The following is a 17,585-nucleotide window of genomic DNA, read 5'->3' as shown; positions in this document are numbered from 1 at the left end:
AGCCAAGAAATAATTTGCACATTTTCTGGCTGAGTTTTTTTTTTTAATGATCAGGTGCAAGTTTGTAAATATAAAGCCCCAAGAAATTTCAATGCAGTAACAACTAAAACAACCTGTCTTTAGCATAACCCCGGAGACCAGTGTGTGATGCTGATCTGATGATTTATTTTGCCTCTGCTCAGACTGCATCTCCCACCCCATCCGTATCTGTCATATCAGGTGAGCAATGGAGTTGACCTAGCACCCATGCACTGAACAACAAAGAAGATGGGAGAGGAACAATTTCCTGGGAAATGGATCTTGCTCTGCGTTTGTTCCACATGATGCAAAATCAGCCGGAGTGACTCACATTTCCGAACCTTTCCCATTCAGGAAATTGGTCAGGAAATTTGGTTGCCTGTGCGCTTGAAGTCTTCCGGTGGCATATGTGCTGCCAGTGACCTCACTTGTGCCAGGCATAGTATCAGCGTCAATGGGAGTACAGAGCTGTGGGCAACACCACCCTAGAATACCTGGGGAAACCAGAGGTGTAGCAAAACTACATTACTCTAATGATTAAAATTCACAGCAAGACACCAGGTCTCTGTGAAAACTCTCCAAAATTAGAAAAGTTGGAATAACTTTAAATTTAAAGTAAAACTTTATTCAAGTATAATTGAGGTTTCTGAAGTACAGCATGTTTTGTGCAGCTACAAATTCAAAATAAGAGTTGGCTGTACAAGGATTAAGAACCAACCAGCAAAACGTTATTTACAAGTGGTATAATCCTATAAAACATCAACTGAGAAAATACTCAAATCTTTACAAAATTCTGCATTTATTTTCTATTAACAAGGAGAACATCAGGAACAAAACTCATAACCTGAATTAGGCGTCCCACACAAATTGATGTGGCCATTTCTAAATATTTTGGTCACTAAATGTATATGACACATGTACCTAACAATAAACTCAAGCCTTGGGAGGTGGAGTGTCCCTTAAGCAGCCCTCTATTTTTGTTCCCACTTGAAGATCAGAATGTACTTGGTCAATATCAATGCTGGACTCTAACATTGGCCCAGCTAACCATTAAACCAGTCCAAACAGTGCTGCCAAAACATGAACGAACATGGGTAAAACAGGCATGAACAAAAAAATCTGAATATTCCCCCCACAATATCAGTGATATAACATACTGGGTGATTGAGTGGGAATGCCCACTCATGTTCTAGTCTATCATGTTTCATACGAGGATACAAGGTAAGCAGGTTAATAAGAGATAAATTAATCAATTAACAAATCTAGATGATAGTGCCCTGTTTGGTTCAAATGCTGCAAACAGGGAGATTCTCTAAAGTTGGACTAAATTTGAACAGAATTCCACCATGACAATAGTTCCCCTTGAGTACATTAACCAGAAAATTGAGTTATAACCGTTTAAATATTCCACAGTACATGGTTTCAGAAGCAGGAATACTAACAAGCAAGCAAGAAACTCAGTTTAAAGGCATGGGTTAAAAACCAGAATGTCCTTGTGTCTTTCCATTAAATTGGGGGACATATCTTGGGGACAATCCAATTCCATTAAATTGGATGACATATGGCACCTAAAAGAACTGAGACACCAATAGTTAATTTTAAATGATAACTATTTTAGAGACTGTCCAAAGGACTAGACCAAAGGATTTAGACCATGGAGGTTCAGATAAGCAACAAAATAACATTAAGTAGTTATTCTGCAAGATACAGTATATGATATTTCGACACATGCTCCTAATAAATATTCCACCAGTTACAACTTTAGAAATATCCTACACCCGTATAACAGGAGTGGCTCACAGCAATGAGGCCCCTCCTTAGTATTTTTCTCTTGACGCACTATTTTATTTTGATTGTTCTTTTGTGAAGTACTGTACATATAGAAAAGCACAGGCAGTTGGGAAGGGAAGGCCAGATGGAAGGGAAACACAAATAGGTTAATGACTTTCGTAGTAACAGTTGGGATGGTTCTTGTTCACTCGACTCAGATTATTCTAGGACACGTCTTACAACTATTCCATGCATTATTTCTGACAAGTCAAGGCAAGTGATAAAGATTCAATACATTTTAGTCTGCTACCATCTTGAAATCTTCCAAAGCCATTTCTTTTGCTTTATAAACATCTTAAACAACCAACATAACAATGGCAGTAACAACTTGTTTTAAACAAAAAAAAAAGAAAGTGACAAGGAATGAAATGGCACAACACAACTTTTAAGCAAATGCAGTGGAGTTGCAGTGAAAAATAAATACCGTCACCACCAAAAGCTTCTCAGTGTCACACCGTTGTTAAATATAAAGTAAGCAGAGGACTGACAGAAGAATGCAGTAAACACAATTTGTTTTGACGTCCACTGGTTGGGGAGGGAGGTCAGAGGTAAAATACCACAGGACTGGAAGCATGCAAATTCATAAACAACATGATTTGTGGTTTCAATGCAGAAAGCTTTTGCTTATGCATTGAGCCCAGCATGCATGATGATTTAAAGTCCACTGACAATCGCACCGTAACCATTAGGGCAGAATTCAATGGAAGAGGTGAACATATGTAGACCCTAGACTAAAGTACTGGCATAGGATATGATTTCAAAAGTTACGAACAGTATAACTATTTCACAAATTCAAGCTGCCAATGCAACTTTAAAACGTATGTCCTGAGAATGGGAATGCTATTGGATATATTGCAATTGTTTATCTTTAGCAGTATAGACATTCAAATTGCTTTAATAGCACGTTTAGCAGATCCACAAGATTGTGTTTACTGCATTACTCCACCATTCCTCTGCTTACTTTACATTTAACAATGGTATTAACCTGCCTATATTAAAAGATTAACATGCCTGCGAAAATAAGTAAAGAACTTCATATCGATTCAAATTATTTGTCCATTAATATTAACAGTCATATCATTGGGATAATATCATATTTACAAGCTGCAAACTATTGGGCAACTGTTTCAATACTGTGAAGAGCCAGCAGTAAAAAGTGCAGATTTATAAAGGAATATACTTCATAAATCTGGGGGGGAGATGCTTCAAGATATTGAAGACATTATTCTCAATACTTGATAGAATCATTCTTAGCTTAGCAAATACAATATTGAAAATAACTAATTGATCAGGATACCAACTTGCATTTATACACAACTTTTTAAACTAATGGAAACTGCTTCAAATTTCCAAGTCAAATTCAAAAGTTACTTGGACATGGAGTGTGCAGTTTTTTCTGACAATACCAGCTTCTTCTGTTTAACATTTGTCAATAGCTGTGGGATGATATTGTGGGATTGCTGCAGTATGTTATAGCCATGGACAAATATCCCAGTGCTCAAAAGATGAACAAATCTAATGTAAAAGTTTTGAATGGTTAGAAGATTAAATTAGAAAGTCTGGCGTCAGTCAAAGGTAGATGCTCCTTAATGACAAGAAACAGTGCATTATAAACTCAGAAAGCCACAGGGCAGAATATTCATTGGTCTGGGTTAAGAGGTTATCTTCCTAAGGCTAGAATTCAGGCATTATGAAACAAGAAACCACATTCCCCACACAGAAGTTCTTCAAACTCCTTACAGCACATTATATGAACAGGCCAATCTAATCAACCCTTTAATACACACAAGTCAATCTGATTGAAGAAAGACAAATGAAACCAACTAAACGTGGGTGGCTGTACAGCCCTTCATTCTCTGTTACACCAAAACATTGAAAGCAACCTGTGCAAGTGATAGCAGTAAATGGTGGGGGGGGGGGGGGGGGGGGGGGGGAGGCTAGGTTTACAGGCAGAACATTCTCAGCTCTGAAAGGGCTAGTTAGCGTTTGGCTGGGCGTGCTTTCAAGTGCCCTATTTTGTCCTGTGAAAACACCAAAATGAAGCTGCGATATACTCTGTGTAGGGATACACCACTGCCAATACTGCCTTAAATTTGGAAACTAGAGTTAGTGAGATTGTGGAGAAGGAGAAGAAAGCAAATCTCGTGAATATATATTTAAAGTAAAAAATGTGACTATGCTGCTTTAACTGCAAAAAAATTAAATGAAACTTGTGACAAGTTTATGAATACATTGATAGTTTCTTAGAAACAGTTTTATGCATATTAAAAAAGTAGAGGAAATTATCAATAAAATTAAATTGACAGCCAAGTGAATAACTTTCAAATCAGGCAAAGTGATAAACGCACCTCCCGTCTAGAGATTGTCATAATTTAACAAGGTAGAATTGAATGGATAATAGCATTGTGGGGTTGGGGAGAGAAGATGTAGGAAGTATGCATTACTCATTAACACTGTTGTTGCCTCCTTATTCTTTACCAGGGTAATCTTATTGGCGTTACTCACTTTCCCCACCACGAACAATGAATAACTGCAAGAATATAAGTCCAGACAGAGACCTATTTTGCTTCCCTGACACGGAACAACGTTGGGTCATAGGAGAAAAAAAGTGTCTTCAAATAGATACCAAAGTGGGAAGCAGACTTAGTGATAAACTGTGGTTAATTATATTTCCATAAAATTGGTAAGAATGTCCTGGAGTTAAGCAAGGTGGTCTCTCTTTGCAGTAGAGCTCAGTATGAAAAGGGGTGAATTCCATATTTCATCAAAATGTGCAGGCTAGTGCAAAGACACTGGAGCAGATTATTTACGGATGGGTCTAGTCTTGTGTTGGTATGAAATGAGAGAGGCTATCAATATAAGTAGTTCACTACTTCAACCTTCACTTCAAGGAAAGCATGCAGAAAATGTTCCGCTTAATGCTGTGTTAATTAACGGCAAGATTGTTTTTACATTTAGTGCTTGGTTTACAGGAGCCAGGCGTCGCTACATTTTTGTAGTTTTGCATTCTAATGCTGGGATGAAGGAGGTCAATACAAGTGTTGACGTTAGGCACTGATAGAACTACAAAGTTAGCTGAAGAACAAAGGATAGTGTCAAAATGTTAGAAGTGATTGTTTGGTTGAACACCAAGAGTTCTTGATCTGATGGCACATCAGAACTGCCATGGGATGGAACGTTATCAGCAATAAAAGGATGAATTAGTATTCTAGAGTCTTGATTATTACACGAGAGGAAAGAAAGACTAGACAACAGCAATCTTGCAGGATGTACAGAATGTTTGGCAGGAGAGGGTTTAACACAACCACTTACGAGTTTATACCTGCTGGTGTCTATGGTGAGCTTAATGGCAGGAAAATGACATTGATACAACCAAATAGCAGTAGAGAGAGTGGCAGAGGTACTGAAGGAAAACAATGTCCAACTTTCTTGTAGACAACTTCACTAATAGCCAGACACACTGCTGTAAATTATAAACTACTCGAGTGACATCCAGTGGTTGGAGACTAGAATGACGGTAGTTTATAACAAAGAAAATGGATATTAGTCAAAATGAGCCAGAGATTTAAAAAACAACCAAATTGTTCTGCCTAGAAACATCAAAATACTGCTAGCTACAACAGTAGTCAAACAGTAGCTGAATATTTGCAAATAGATGATGAGAAAACTTACATTTGAGTGCAAAAACCTTTCAAATTACTTATGCACACATCCAGTCTGCGAGGACTGACTGCAGATAGACGTTAGAAAAGTGCAGTGGCTTCATATCCTTACAGCCCATTTGAATTAACCTATAGTTTTATTAAGAAGCCCACCTCTGACCAAGTCACAATGGCAGAGTGGCATTGTACAAATTTTAGGGACCTTAACGGCAAATACACAAAAATAAGGTTGTATTGAACTGCACAAATTAGGCTTCCACTGCGAAAATTACAAGAAAATGTAAACCAGCAATTGCAAGAGTCATATTTCTATAGTTTACTGGTTAAATTTCATAATCCACAAACTGTATTCATTTAAATATTTGATAGAAAAATATTCACAAAGCAAGTCTGACAAATTTCATTAAGAGGTTTAAGAACTAACTTTTTTAGGTGCAAATATTTTTGCACGGTTTTATTCATGGCAAATTGTAACTTGCATTCTTTTGAAATTATATATATTTGGGACTTAGTAAGTGAGCTGGTCATATTAGTAGATTCATGTGGAAGATATTGTACTGTTGACATCTGAAAATGCATTGGGTTAAAAATGCAAAAAACAACAGGCTTTGGCTTACAAATTATTTGAATATTGGCAGTAAATCTGGGAATTTCAACATCTAGATTCATGTTTTGGAGCTCGGCAAATTTGCTCGAAAACCAGTCCATTTTCTTAAGGTCAAATGACCCAGTGATGTGTGTCTACTAAGTTAAGCAAAGCTCTTGCCTGATTATACATCAATAGATTGAAAAGTTGCTCTTATGAGCAAACAACACACTTGCTTCAGTTGAGAGACAAGCAGTCGAATCCTCTCAATACCGATATCAAATCCAGTATAGTCTATATCTTACTCATTGCCATCAGCTTTTGGTTCTTATTGTCTTTATCACAATCACTTCTTGAAGGATTCATTTCATCCTTTTGAGAATAGAAACATCAAGTTTGCAGAAAATAAACATTGTTATAATGCTCAGAAATAGGCAAAATCTAAAATATTGTGAATCTTACAAGAGATAAATTTAAGAGATGAAAACTGCCCAATTAAAATCTATTTTGAAATATGTTCCAGGTCCTGATTTGGATTTTTTTTTTTTAAAGAAAATCAACCTTTATAAGGTTTTCAATTTAGCACAAAGTTCTTGCTAACTGCAATTTTCTGGAGTAATTTACTCATATCAACAATGCACTGGGAAGAAAACTAATAGAAAATTTATGTCAATTCTACATTGGGGATTAAAGTTGCAGACCACAGGAAATTTGCAAAGTAGTATATAACATATGTTGAATGTCAAACATTCGGCAATTTGTGTAAACATGTTATTGTAATAGGGTCAATAACATACATATTAAGATGACTTCCTTGCACCTTTAGACAAGTGTTTGAACAAATGTACTGAAGCTTATTATGCATATAAAATGTATTTATACACAGAGCTTGATTTCATAGTGCACACATGTAAATAGAACAAACTATTAAACCAAGTTTCCACCATGAACTCTTGTACAGTACTATCTAAATCAAAAGACACAAGTTGGTGGGCAGAAATGCAGGAAAAGCCTATTACAAAGAAAAAAAACTATGAAAATTTTGGGACTATTTATATCAGGTGTTTTTACAGCATAAACGGTGGATGGCTCAACTGAGACACTCAGATGCCCATGTGTGGAACATTGCCTCTCGATCAACAAGGTTATGAGCCTATACTACAATGAACAGGGAACACAATTTCTTAAGAATATCACACTTTTTCAGATTGTATCCTGGCCATTTTACCTTTCGATTTAACAAACCAAAGCTTTGCCGTTAGCTATACATTTATTACATATCTTTTTTACATTATAATCTATTTCAAATCCCATTGGAATGAAGCAACATACTGCAAGGATCTTTATATCTGCCACCGTCTTGAATTGGTCCATGTGCAAGTACCATCTGCAGTTTCAAGGGCAAATGTGAAAGAAATATAGTGCCTTCTCAGATAATTAATCTATTTTCTTTTGTTAGATGACATTCATATCAGGTATTACCCATAGGTAGCATTCTGTGGCCAGTACTTGGAAGCATACACTGCTAACGTTTCTAGTTGAAAAGCAAGGCAGACAAGCATATTTCTGCATTGCTTTTGATGTCTGACATCAATTGATGGAGTCTAGGTTCTCCATCAATTAACTTCCCCCTCCACAGGGAACAGATTAATGACTGAAACTTTTACTTGGTGGAAAATCGAGCCAATAATACACAGAACTCAAGAATCTTTGTTCTTAGGAAGAACACACGTTTAAATTAGTAAAATAAAGTGAGTATAGCAAATCACCAGGCCAAACTAGAACCAAGCCCCTGAAGCTCCACCAGAGCTTCAGAAATTACAAATGATGGGTATTTCAGAGCGGGCCCAGTCTACATGGTGGCTTCTCATCTTCAGGGCAAGAACAAATTAACTCACTCAGACCTTTAGAAGTTAAAATCTTTTTTTTTTTTCTTTTTTTTTTTTTTAAATGCAATTTCTCCAGTGTTCTTTCTATGGTAACAACTGAAAATAATTATAAAATGTCCATTTAGTTGTGTTTGGCAGCATTCTTAAGTTAAAAAATATTTTCTGCTGTTATTTACAGGCTGGTTGTTACCGATCCAATTAAAAACCTATTGTTAGAGAACCAGTAATGTACAATGGAACAAACGGCCCACCATTTTGGCAAGGGGTATGTTTGGGTAGGAATGGTTTATAATTAAACTCAGTTACTATAAAATCCAGTACCTAACCCAACGCACGTTCTTTTTAAAAAAGACATTGCCAGTGCAAAAACAAAACAAGACATTTAACCTGGCTAAAATTTCCCAAATTTCTGTCCCTTGGCTAGAACTGCAGTGATGGAATATAACAAGCTGTTATAGGACTCTCAAAAATCTTACATATCTGTTTACTTAGTGGTCTAAATCTTATCATGTTTTTATTTTCTTTGTCACATTTAGTGGACAAAAGCTATTCCATCAGAGTATTCATATTTACGAAAGTCAATCACTGCACATTTCAGATTTTTTCCCCCCATTAAAGCACTATGTACTCACTTAATTAGATAATTTGGGTTGCTATGAAGCATTTTCACTATTAAAACACATCCCAAAATGTTGTAATAAAACATATTACAGGAAAACAATACAGCCCATGAGGACTTTCATTTTCAAAGCAGGTTCTTTCTCCACAATTTTGAACAGAACTCAAATCTCATAGCAACCAATGTAACCTAAATAAATGAGCTTGTTTGTTTAGACCAAGGAATAGGAAGCCACCGAGAAAAATCCATTGAAGGAATGACACAAAGATATTAATTACAGGAATTATTTCACCACTGTAGTTTTGCAATCTGACTGATCTCATTTCAGTATTAAGGTGCAGATTCGTGCACCACCTATTCATCAAGATTTGGAAATGCAGTGTGATAAAACTGAATGTCTACAGAAACAGCGGGCATTTCAGTGGAATAAAAAAAATAATTAAAATGTACTGTTTTAAAAGTAATGAGTATTATTTTGGACTGCAATCAAGTTTAGACAAGAACAGTTATTGTCTTTTCCAAAATTAAATTACAGCCCATCTTTAAGCCCATGTGTTTTTATTTCCAAATAAGCATTATATCAGAAATTTTACGTATACCTCCAAGTTCTGTGTATTTTTAAATATTTTCTAAATCTACACTTTTGAGGGAAGAGAAAAGGAGGAAGGAATTATTACCAGAGCGTAATGCTTAAAACCCTGTATTTGCAATATAAAAACATTTTTGTCCAAAAATCATGCTTCATTTTTGAGGCCTAGATAATTACACCAGTAATTTTCCTCCAAAACTATACAGCTGTCATTGGATCACTGACTTCAGCAGCAGTGAAGGACATGATTGCCATGACGACTCCAGACCGTCACAGCATGGTCCATACAGACACACAGAAAGCAATCGGCTAGAAGAGTGGAGGCATTTCCCCCAGAGCTTGCAATTGCGCTGTTTCAGTCAGGACTTGGAGGAACATTCTGGCAATGCTTATCGGCATCCATGAGGCTACTTTGTCAATTGTAAACTGCTTCTCTTTAACAGTTTGTCTTCCACGAGTTCAAATGAGGTGACACCTGCCAGCCCTTCCGCAAGCTGCTGGCAAGCCTGGGGAGAAATCAGTTTGCAACTCCGAAGGTCGATTCGATTAAGGTTTGGGCAGTGTTGAAGCAGCAACAGGCACTGGTCTGTTATTCGATGGCAACCTGAAAGAAGCCGATTAAAGGTGAATTATTAACATATGTTGACAAACACCATTACTATTGCAATTTTTTGTATTTTAAAGCTGTTTTCATTGTTTTTGGAGAGCAATGTCTGTTCTCCTGCATTAATATATTATATGATCTCTTAAAGGATCACTGGTGGACTATTAACAAGAGAGACGATTGGTCCAATTTCCCCATTTTCCAAAGTGGCTTCTTTAAATAGTGACCTGATTAAATTGGCTAATAGTTGTCACTACTGACTATGTTTGGCTTTATCTACAGGATCATATTCCTGCTTTCAGAGACCATAGGAAATAAAAGATCTTGATGAGATGCTGCAAGTCCTTTACCTGAAAGATTAATTTCAGTCAGTGTTTCCCGTGTGGAAGATCCAGCAGCTGTCAAGAGGGCAATGGATTGATCAGTCACGTGGTTACATTGACTCAGGTCCAGCTTGTTTAGCATTGGCATGTAGCGTATCATCAGCGCCAACGAGCAGTCAGTAATATCCAAACCCGCTAAATGAAATTCTGTCAGGTTGCACAGTTTGCTCTGGTTATGACCTATAGAAAACAATGGAAGAGCATCTTCTTTTAAAATGTTGTGCTAAAATTAGTTAGAAAGTATAGCAAGGCATTTGCAAAAATAAACCTGAGCACGGGGGGAAGTGAGAGGGAAAAGGAAAGGGTGACCCTTACTGGGGAGAGGGGAGAACATATGGAAGTGACAACAGAGTGTTAAACTGTAACCTGTCTGACATTTTAACAACAGGCCTTAGAATGCTCTTATGGAATGTCGACTCTCATGAAACTAGCCTCGTGCTCTTGTCAACTGGCATTAAAATCATGACACTTCCCTGAACTCCACATGCTCTCCATTGCTCAATGCCATATTCCTTTTTTGCTCTAATACTTAATGAGATTAACTCTTAGCGATATCCAAAACAGCTCCGTGAAGGTTTCACAAAAATATTAAATAGGGGTTAGCAATGGTGTCAGACAAGAGGGAATTTTGTCCCCAGTTCTTTTTAATCTATACATTGATGATCTGTCCAAGCAATGGAAGCCTGTAATACTGGGTGCATGATTGGTAATACTCTAGTGAACCATATTATGTATGCAGATTATCTTGTGGTCTTTAGTCCATCTAGCGCTGGTCTCCAGCAGCTCCTTACTATATGTTCTGCCCTTACTATATGTTCTGTGTATGGTGTGGAACATGATATTAAATATAATGCTGGTAAGAGTGCTGTTATGATCTGTAGAACCAAAGAGGATAAAGATCTAAAATTTCCTGATTTTAAATTGTCCAATAATAATCTTAGTGTCTGTAATAAGGAAAATATCTTGGACATTTTATTACAGAACAAATGGCAGATGATGTGGATATTTATAGGCAACGCCGTATGATGTATGCACCAGCAAACATTCTCTTATGCAAGTTTAGTGCGTGTACAGATGGAGTGAAGTTGTCTCTGTTCAGAGTATATTGTACACCACTCTATACTGCACACCTATGGTCAAACTACAGAAAAGCAAGCTTAGAGACCTTAGTAGCTTAGTAGCTTAATTACGACATGAGAATATTACTTAAGAGACCTAGATGGTGTAGTGCAAGTGAAGTGTTTGTGGCTGCAGGAGTCAATACTTCACAAACTGTCTTAAGAAATCTTATGTATAAATCTATTTGCCGGATTAATGACACTGATAATTAAATTATCTTGGCCTTATTAAACATAAGGTTTCCACTTTGCTACACGCTACCAATCTCAGCTGTGGAGACATTGGTATAGGTGTCTCGTTGTTGGACATTTTTTTAAATTCTTGATCTTAAACCATGTATTGTGCTTTTGTAAGTAATTTACTGTGCTTTTGTAAGTAATTTATTGTGCTTTTGTATGCAATTTATTCTATGTAATGTCTTGTCTTTTATCTGGACCCTGAGTCCGTAATAAAAGTAGTAAGTAAGTATGTTTAATTAAAATAACTACATCAAGGTTGAAACTTGTAAATACCATTGAGCTGTCATGAACAAATATCTTACCAAAGTGGATTCTACTAGATTACAATCTACACTTTTTTATCCATCAGCTTGTTCATCCATATTCCACATTTGTTGATGAAAATTTTTTATATATTTCCCTACATGGCAAAATGGTATTACACACAAACCATTCAATGCAGTTTTATATATTTCCTTTAAAAACTGCACAACCAAATGTATCAGAGGCAGAGAGTCATTTTATTCAAAAATCAGTGGTAGACTCAGAGAGTTTAAATAGAAAAATTATGATACTCTGGTTTAATTGTATCCAAACAGTTTTAGTAGCATTAATTGAATGCCCCAATTACAGGTCAACGCAATCCAACCCAGCAATCTTACATGACTAATCTTAATAGTTAATGGAGACTTGGACACACACAGGGTGTAATGTCAAGTATATAATTCCCAATTTGAATCATATTCACTTACTTTCTGAATCAAGCGTCTCATTTTTTAATTTATTTCATTAACTGGGGATATGTCTATATTTTTCTTGGGCGAAGGGTAGGAAGCATGGAAGGAAACAAAAGATGGGGGAGATTGGGTTCCTTTTGTTAGAAAACATTTACCAACAATCAATTTAATGCTAAACAAATTGATGACAGAACACCAAGCAGACTGTTCTATTCAAAATACACAGACAACCTTTCTACGTAATCAGGCAGCCTCAACCTATCAGAAGTGATGAAAACTATTTGCATAGGAAGGAACGCAGATGCTGGTTTAAACCGTAGACACAAAAAGCCGGAGTAACTCAGCGGGACAGGCAGCAGCTCTGTAGAGAAGGAATGGGTGACGTTTTGGGTCGGGACCCTTCTTCAGATTATTTGATCTTTATTGTCAGTAAAGTGAGCGTTAATGGGCAAATCAGGAACATATTTACAAAATCATTGAAAAATTGAACTATGCAGCTTGCACCTTTGCACTACACCTTCAACTGACCTACTCTGCAATCTGTAGGCGGTGAGAGCAACTCCCTCATTTGCGAGTCTTTGAGATCCTCCACCCAACGAAGATCGAGCATGCGTAGAAGAGGACAACTCGATGTACAAAGTGCAGAGATCGCACTCCAGATGCATCCTGCTAGTGCCAGAATTTTTAAATCTGTTAAAAAAAGTTAATATTACTTAATTTAAAGAAACAAGAAACATATACACAAGTTGCTCATAAGTTGTTAACCAATGCCATTCTCAGAGCTACCAGAAGCTTTTAAAAGATTATATATTTTGTGACTATTCTTGAACATATGCACTACCTCTCACACACCAGAACACAACATTTATTAGATATAAAAAGGCACTTGGGAGCATGTGGTGGCAAGTGGAGGGACATTGGCCTACAACAGAATTATTTCTCTTTCTGCCTTAGAGGAAAAGCTATGTTATTTATTGTTAATCCCTCGAGTATAGAAAGACTACTTGGACTTTCAAATGTGAAGAAAAACATTTGTTTTAATTTTTGGGCAAAAAACTGGAAGCATTCTACTGGTATCTCAATGAATATTTACCCTACAGTCAATTGATCTCTATATTATTATGAAATACAAAAATGTATTTGTTTTTTGTTGGGTACTCTCCGCCTCCACAAATGCATCACAAGTACGACAAAATAACATTTCATTATATAACTGAAAGTTGACATAATTTCTATGACGCAGTTGACAGCTTTAGTTGGTATTTTGTGTTGACGGCAGGAAATGAAATATTACTGAGAGGCCATGACAAATGGTGCTGCAGCTCTACTTCTCAATTTATATTAATAATTTGGATGAGGGGATCATGTATAATACAGTCAATTTGGTGATGATACAAAGCCAGGTGGCAGTGTGGGCTGCAAGAAAGAGGCAGAGGAGGAGTGCTGGGCCAGGGAGAAAGACAAACAGTTACAGAAAGATTAAGCGAGGACAAGGATGTGGCAAATGGAATATTAACCTGGAAAAATTATGTAATCTACTTTGGAAAATACTACCTTTGTTTTTCAAATGGCATCAGATCAAAATATATTTGTGGTTGGAGGGACCTGGCTTCTTTGTACATGGATCACTGAAAGTTAAAATGCTGGTTCAGCAAGCAATCTGGAAAGTATGGGAACATTACACATAGGCCTGAACTAAAAACCCAGGATATGCTTTCAGTGAAGGGTGAAGGTTCAGAAAAAAAGGTCCTTTATATTTAAAATATTAACGGCAAAATAGGTTGTATTTTCCATATCCTATGTTTGTATCAAAATATAATACACCCGATAATCAGAATAAACGATAACGTTACTAACTCATCTGGGTGCACATATAAGTGTTATTGTCACAGAGAATTTAGTGTGCTTTGTTCAATATCTTCTCCATTTTTAGAACATAAGAAACAGGATTAGTTACAGTTGAGCTACCAGATACCATTTTGTTGCAATTGAGAAGCCACAGCTAACAGAAGAACACTTACACCATTATATCCCATACATTAGAGAGCACAGGTTCAGAACCTGATACTAACTAAACTGTGTGTAAAGACGCAGAGTTTTCAACCAACACAAGAACATCAAAGGAGAATTATCCCTTTGAACAACTGGACTCTACTTTAAGGTACGTAGGAGAGAACTGCAGATGCTAGTTTAAATCAAAGGTAGACACAAAATGCTGGAGTAACTAAGCGGGACAGGCAACATCTCTGGAGAGAAGGAAAGTGACCTTTCGGGTCGAGAGTCTGAAGAAGGGTCTCGATTCGAAACGTCACCCATTCCTTCTCTCCAGAGATGCTGCCTGTCCCGCTGAGTTACTCCAGCATTTTGTGTCTACCTTCTACTTTAAGGCATGCACCCATACACTAATTATCTTTCACACTGCAAACTACAGCTAAGTGACAATAGAATCACTTAAAAGCTCATTTTTTTCATATCCATGTGACATAAAAACCACAAGGAAATACAACAGGACTGTGAACTGCACTGTGAACTGAATCAGTTTAAAATGGAAAATTTGGGGCATTAAAATTGGTCTTGGATTAAATTACAATTGCCAGATGCAAATGCAGAATCTCCTTTATTTTTGAATACGTCCATCTGTAGATGTTGTGTCCACGACTCTCTGGTAGACACAAACAATTAGCTGCCTTTAAAAAATAAATTTAAAAAAATCACACGAAGCTGCTGAGTCATTGTGTGGTGCTGTACATTTCAAATTTTAATCACAGCAAGCTGTTCCACTTTTAGCTCCACACTTCAATCTTTCCACATAAATCATCCTCTGCTCTTCAAGCTTTTCACAACATTATGATTTTCAGGGAGAAGCAATCACTGACCACTTCTAATAAGTTTCTTATTTCTATAAGAATTAATTTATCATCCAAACCACTTTGCCGTCTTCCCAAAGGACAGCCGGTCACCTTACTTTCAACGTATAAACGGACAGATCAAAATTTCAGCTGCATATAATAGAAGGCACACTTAATATAGTCAAATGCTCACATTACATGTTTAAAGTGCTTCTGTAATATAAGTGTATGCTGAAATGATCTGAAGACAGACATAACCCCTTCTAGTTCTGAGGGAAAATGCTACCTCTGTTCCTCTTCATCCCTGCCCCCTCTCCCATTTACTGTTTTGCAGAATCAAAGACAATCTGCACAGATCTATTTTTGGCAGTAGTACAAGAATGAAAACCAGAGGGACGAGCTGTTCCTTCAGAATTAAATCTTTCCAGGACAAAATAGTGCTCAAGGCTTGGATTTTCAAATTGATTTTAAGTTGCATTATTCAGATTAACTAGTGATTGCTGTATTCAAATACAAGTCGAAATCTGTAGTTAAAATAAACACATCTAAGATGTGTGCTCATTAGTTTCATGGTCATTAGATATAAACCAATACTTGTGGTTATGCTTAATTGGTCCTGCTACAACAACATTTCGTGCAACATTGGGAGTTATTTATAAGCATATACTCAAAAAAGAGAACTCTGCCAAACTATCATTTCCTACGGATACAAAGCAGCACTAAGCTTCCATTTTTGACTGTGTTACAGCTGGTGTGTAGCACCACAGAAATGCACTGTGTATGATTAATTGGTGGATTGCAGACTTCAGAAAAACAATCATCCTCGTGAATGGAGGCACAAATCCACTTCATACAAGGAGGAAGGCTCAAGCTAAAACACTTAACACCAGTCTGATTTTGGTCAGTTTCTGAACTTCTTTCAAACTTATGTCATAGACTAATTTGGAGTGCACTAGTTTTTGTTGTAAGCAACGGCTAAGATAGAAATGTAACTAATTTAGACAAACGCTAACAATTATATGTTGAACAAAATACTTTCTTACATGCAGTGTATACATCATAACTGCATAAACTGCATTGTTGGGGAAGTCCAGGACAAGGGGTCACAGCTTAAGGATAGAGGGGAAATCCTTTAGGACCGAGATGAGAAAAACATTTTTCACACAGAGAGTGGTGAATCTCTGGAACTCTCTGCCACAGAAGGTAGTTGAGGCCAGTTCATTGGCTATATTTAAGAGGGAGTTAGATGTGGCCCTTGTGGCTAAAGGGATCAGGGGGTATGGAGAGAAGGCAGGTACGGGATACTGAGTTGGATGATCAGCCATGATCATATTGAATGGCGGTGCAGGCTCGAAGGGCCGAATGGCCTACTCCTGCACCTATTTTCTATGTTTCTATCTAATCCTCTGATTTCAAGGAACAACATAATTATCAGTTGTTAATTTGATTAAATCAAAATCTCCCTCAGTCATAGGAAAGTTGTACAATAGAGAACATGCCATTCGGCCCATCGTGTTCATGCAGGCTATCATGCCCATCTATACTAATCTCACTTGCCTGCATTAATTCCACATTCTATGTCTTCAAAAAGGGTCATGGCCTCAGACATCATCAATTTCCTTCCACAGAAGCTGCCTGACCCACTGAGTCCCTCCAGTAGTTTGTTTTGTGCTGAGGATTCCAGCCTCTGCACTCTTTTATCTCTCTCTATGCCTTTCTAACTCAAATACCTGTCCAGATGCCTCTTAAATGTTATGACTGTTAAATGTGGTCCTGCTTCCACAATCTCATCTGGAAGCTTGTTCTAGATATCAGCTACCACTTTGGGAAAATGGAAACCTTCCTCTCATCTTAAATCTATGCCCTCTTGTTTTAGACACCGCTACCACGGGAGAGACACTTTGGCTATATACAGTGGCTTGCAAAAGTATTCATACCCCTTGAACTTTTCCACATTTTGTCACGTTACAACCACAAACGTAAATGTATTTTATTGGGATTTTATGTGATACACCAACACAAAGTGGCGCATAATTGTGAAGTGGAAGGAAAATGATACATGGTTATCAAATTTTTTTACAAATAAAAAACTGAAAAGTGTGGCGTGCAAAAGTATCCAGCCCCCTTTACTCTGATACCCCTAAATAAAATCCAGTGCAACCAATTGCCTTCAGAAGTCACCTAATTAGTAGAGTCCACTTGTGTGTAATCTAATCCCAGTATAAATACAGCTGTTCTGTGAAGGCCTCAGAGGTTTGTTAGAGAACATTAGTGAACAAACAGCATCATGAAGCCCAAGGAACACACCAGACAGGTAAGGGATAAAGTTGTGGAGAAGTTTAAAGCAGGGTTAGGTTATAATAAAATATCCCAAGCTTTGAACATCTCACGGAGTTCAATCCATCATCCGAAAATGGAAAGAGTATGGCACAACTGCAAACCTACCAAGATATGGCCGTCCACCTAAACTGACAGGCCGGGC

General features: G+C 37.2%; 1 protein-coding gene across 5 annotated transcripts in view; it reads right to left on the bottom strand.

The window, feature by feature from the left end:
- Positions 1-621: 621 nt before the first annotated feature.
- LOC116988945 (lysine-specific demethylase 2B-like) overlaps positions 622-17,585 on the bottom strand; it is a 159,032-nt gene continuing 142,068 nt past the window's right edge. For 4 of the 5 annotated variants that reach the window (XM_033045992.1, XM_033045993.1, XM_033045991.1 and 1 more), the window contains 3 exons: positions 12,783-12,944; positions 10,148-10,360; positions 622-9,797 (listed from right to left, as the gene is read on the bottom strand). In XM_033045992.1, the coding sequence (XP_032901883.1) occupies positions 9,601-9,797; positions 10,148-10,360; positions 12,783-12,944 (572 nt within the window). In that variant the 3' untranslated portion in view covers positions 622-9,600. Of the gene's footprint in view, positions 9,798-10,147; positions 10,361-12,782; positions 12,945-17,585 lie in introns of those variants that run through there. The other variant, XM_033045995.1, reaches the window with a different exon arrangement.

Source organism: Amblyraja radiata, chromosome 28 (genome assembly GCF_010909765.2).
Source record: "Amblyraja radiata isolate CabotCenter1 chromosome 28, sAmbRad1.1.pri, whole genome shotgun sequence".
Classification (NCBI taxonomy): domain Eukaryota; kingdom Metazoa; phylum Chordata; class Chondrichthyes; order Rajiformes; family Rajidae; genus Amblyraja; species Amblyraja radiata.
The sequence above is the reverse complement of the archived record's forward strand: the minus strand, read 5'-3'. Positions and strand labels throughout refer to the sequence as shown.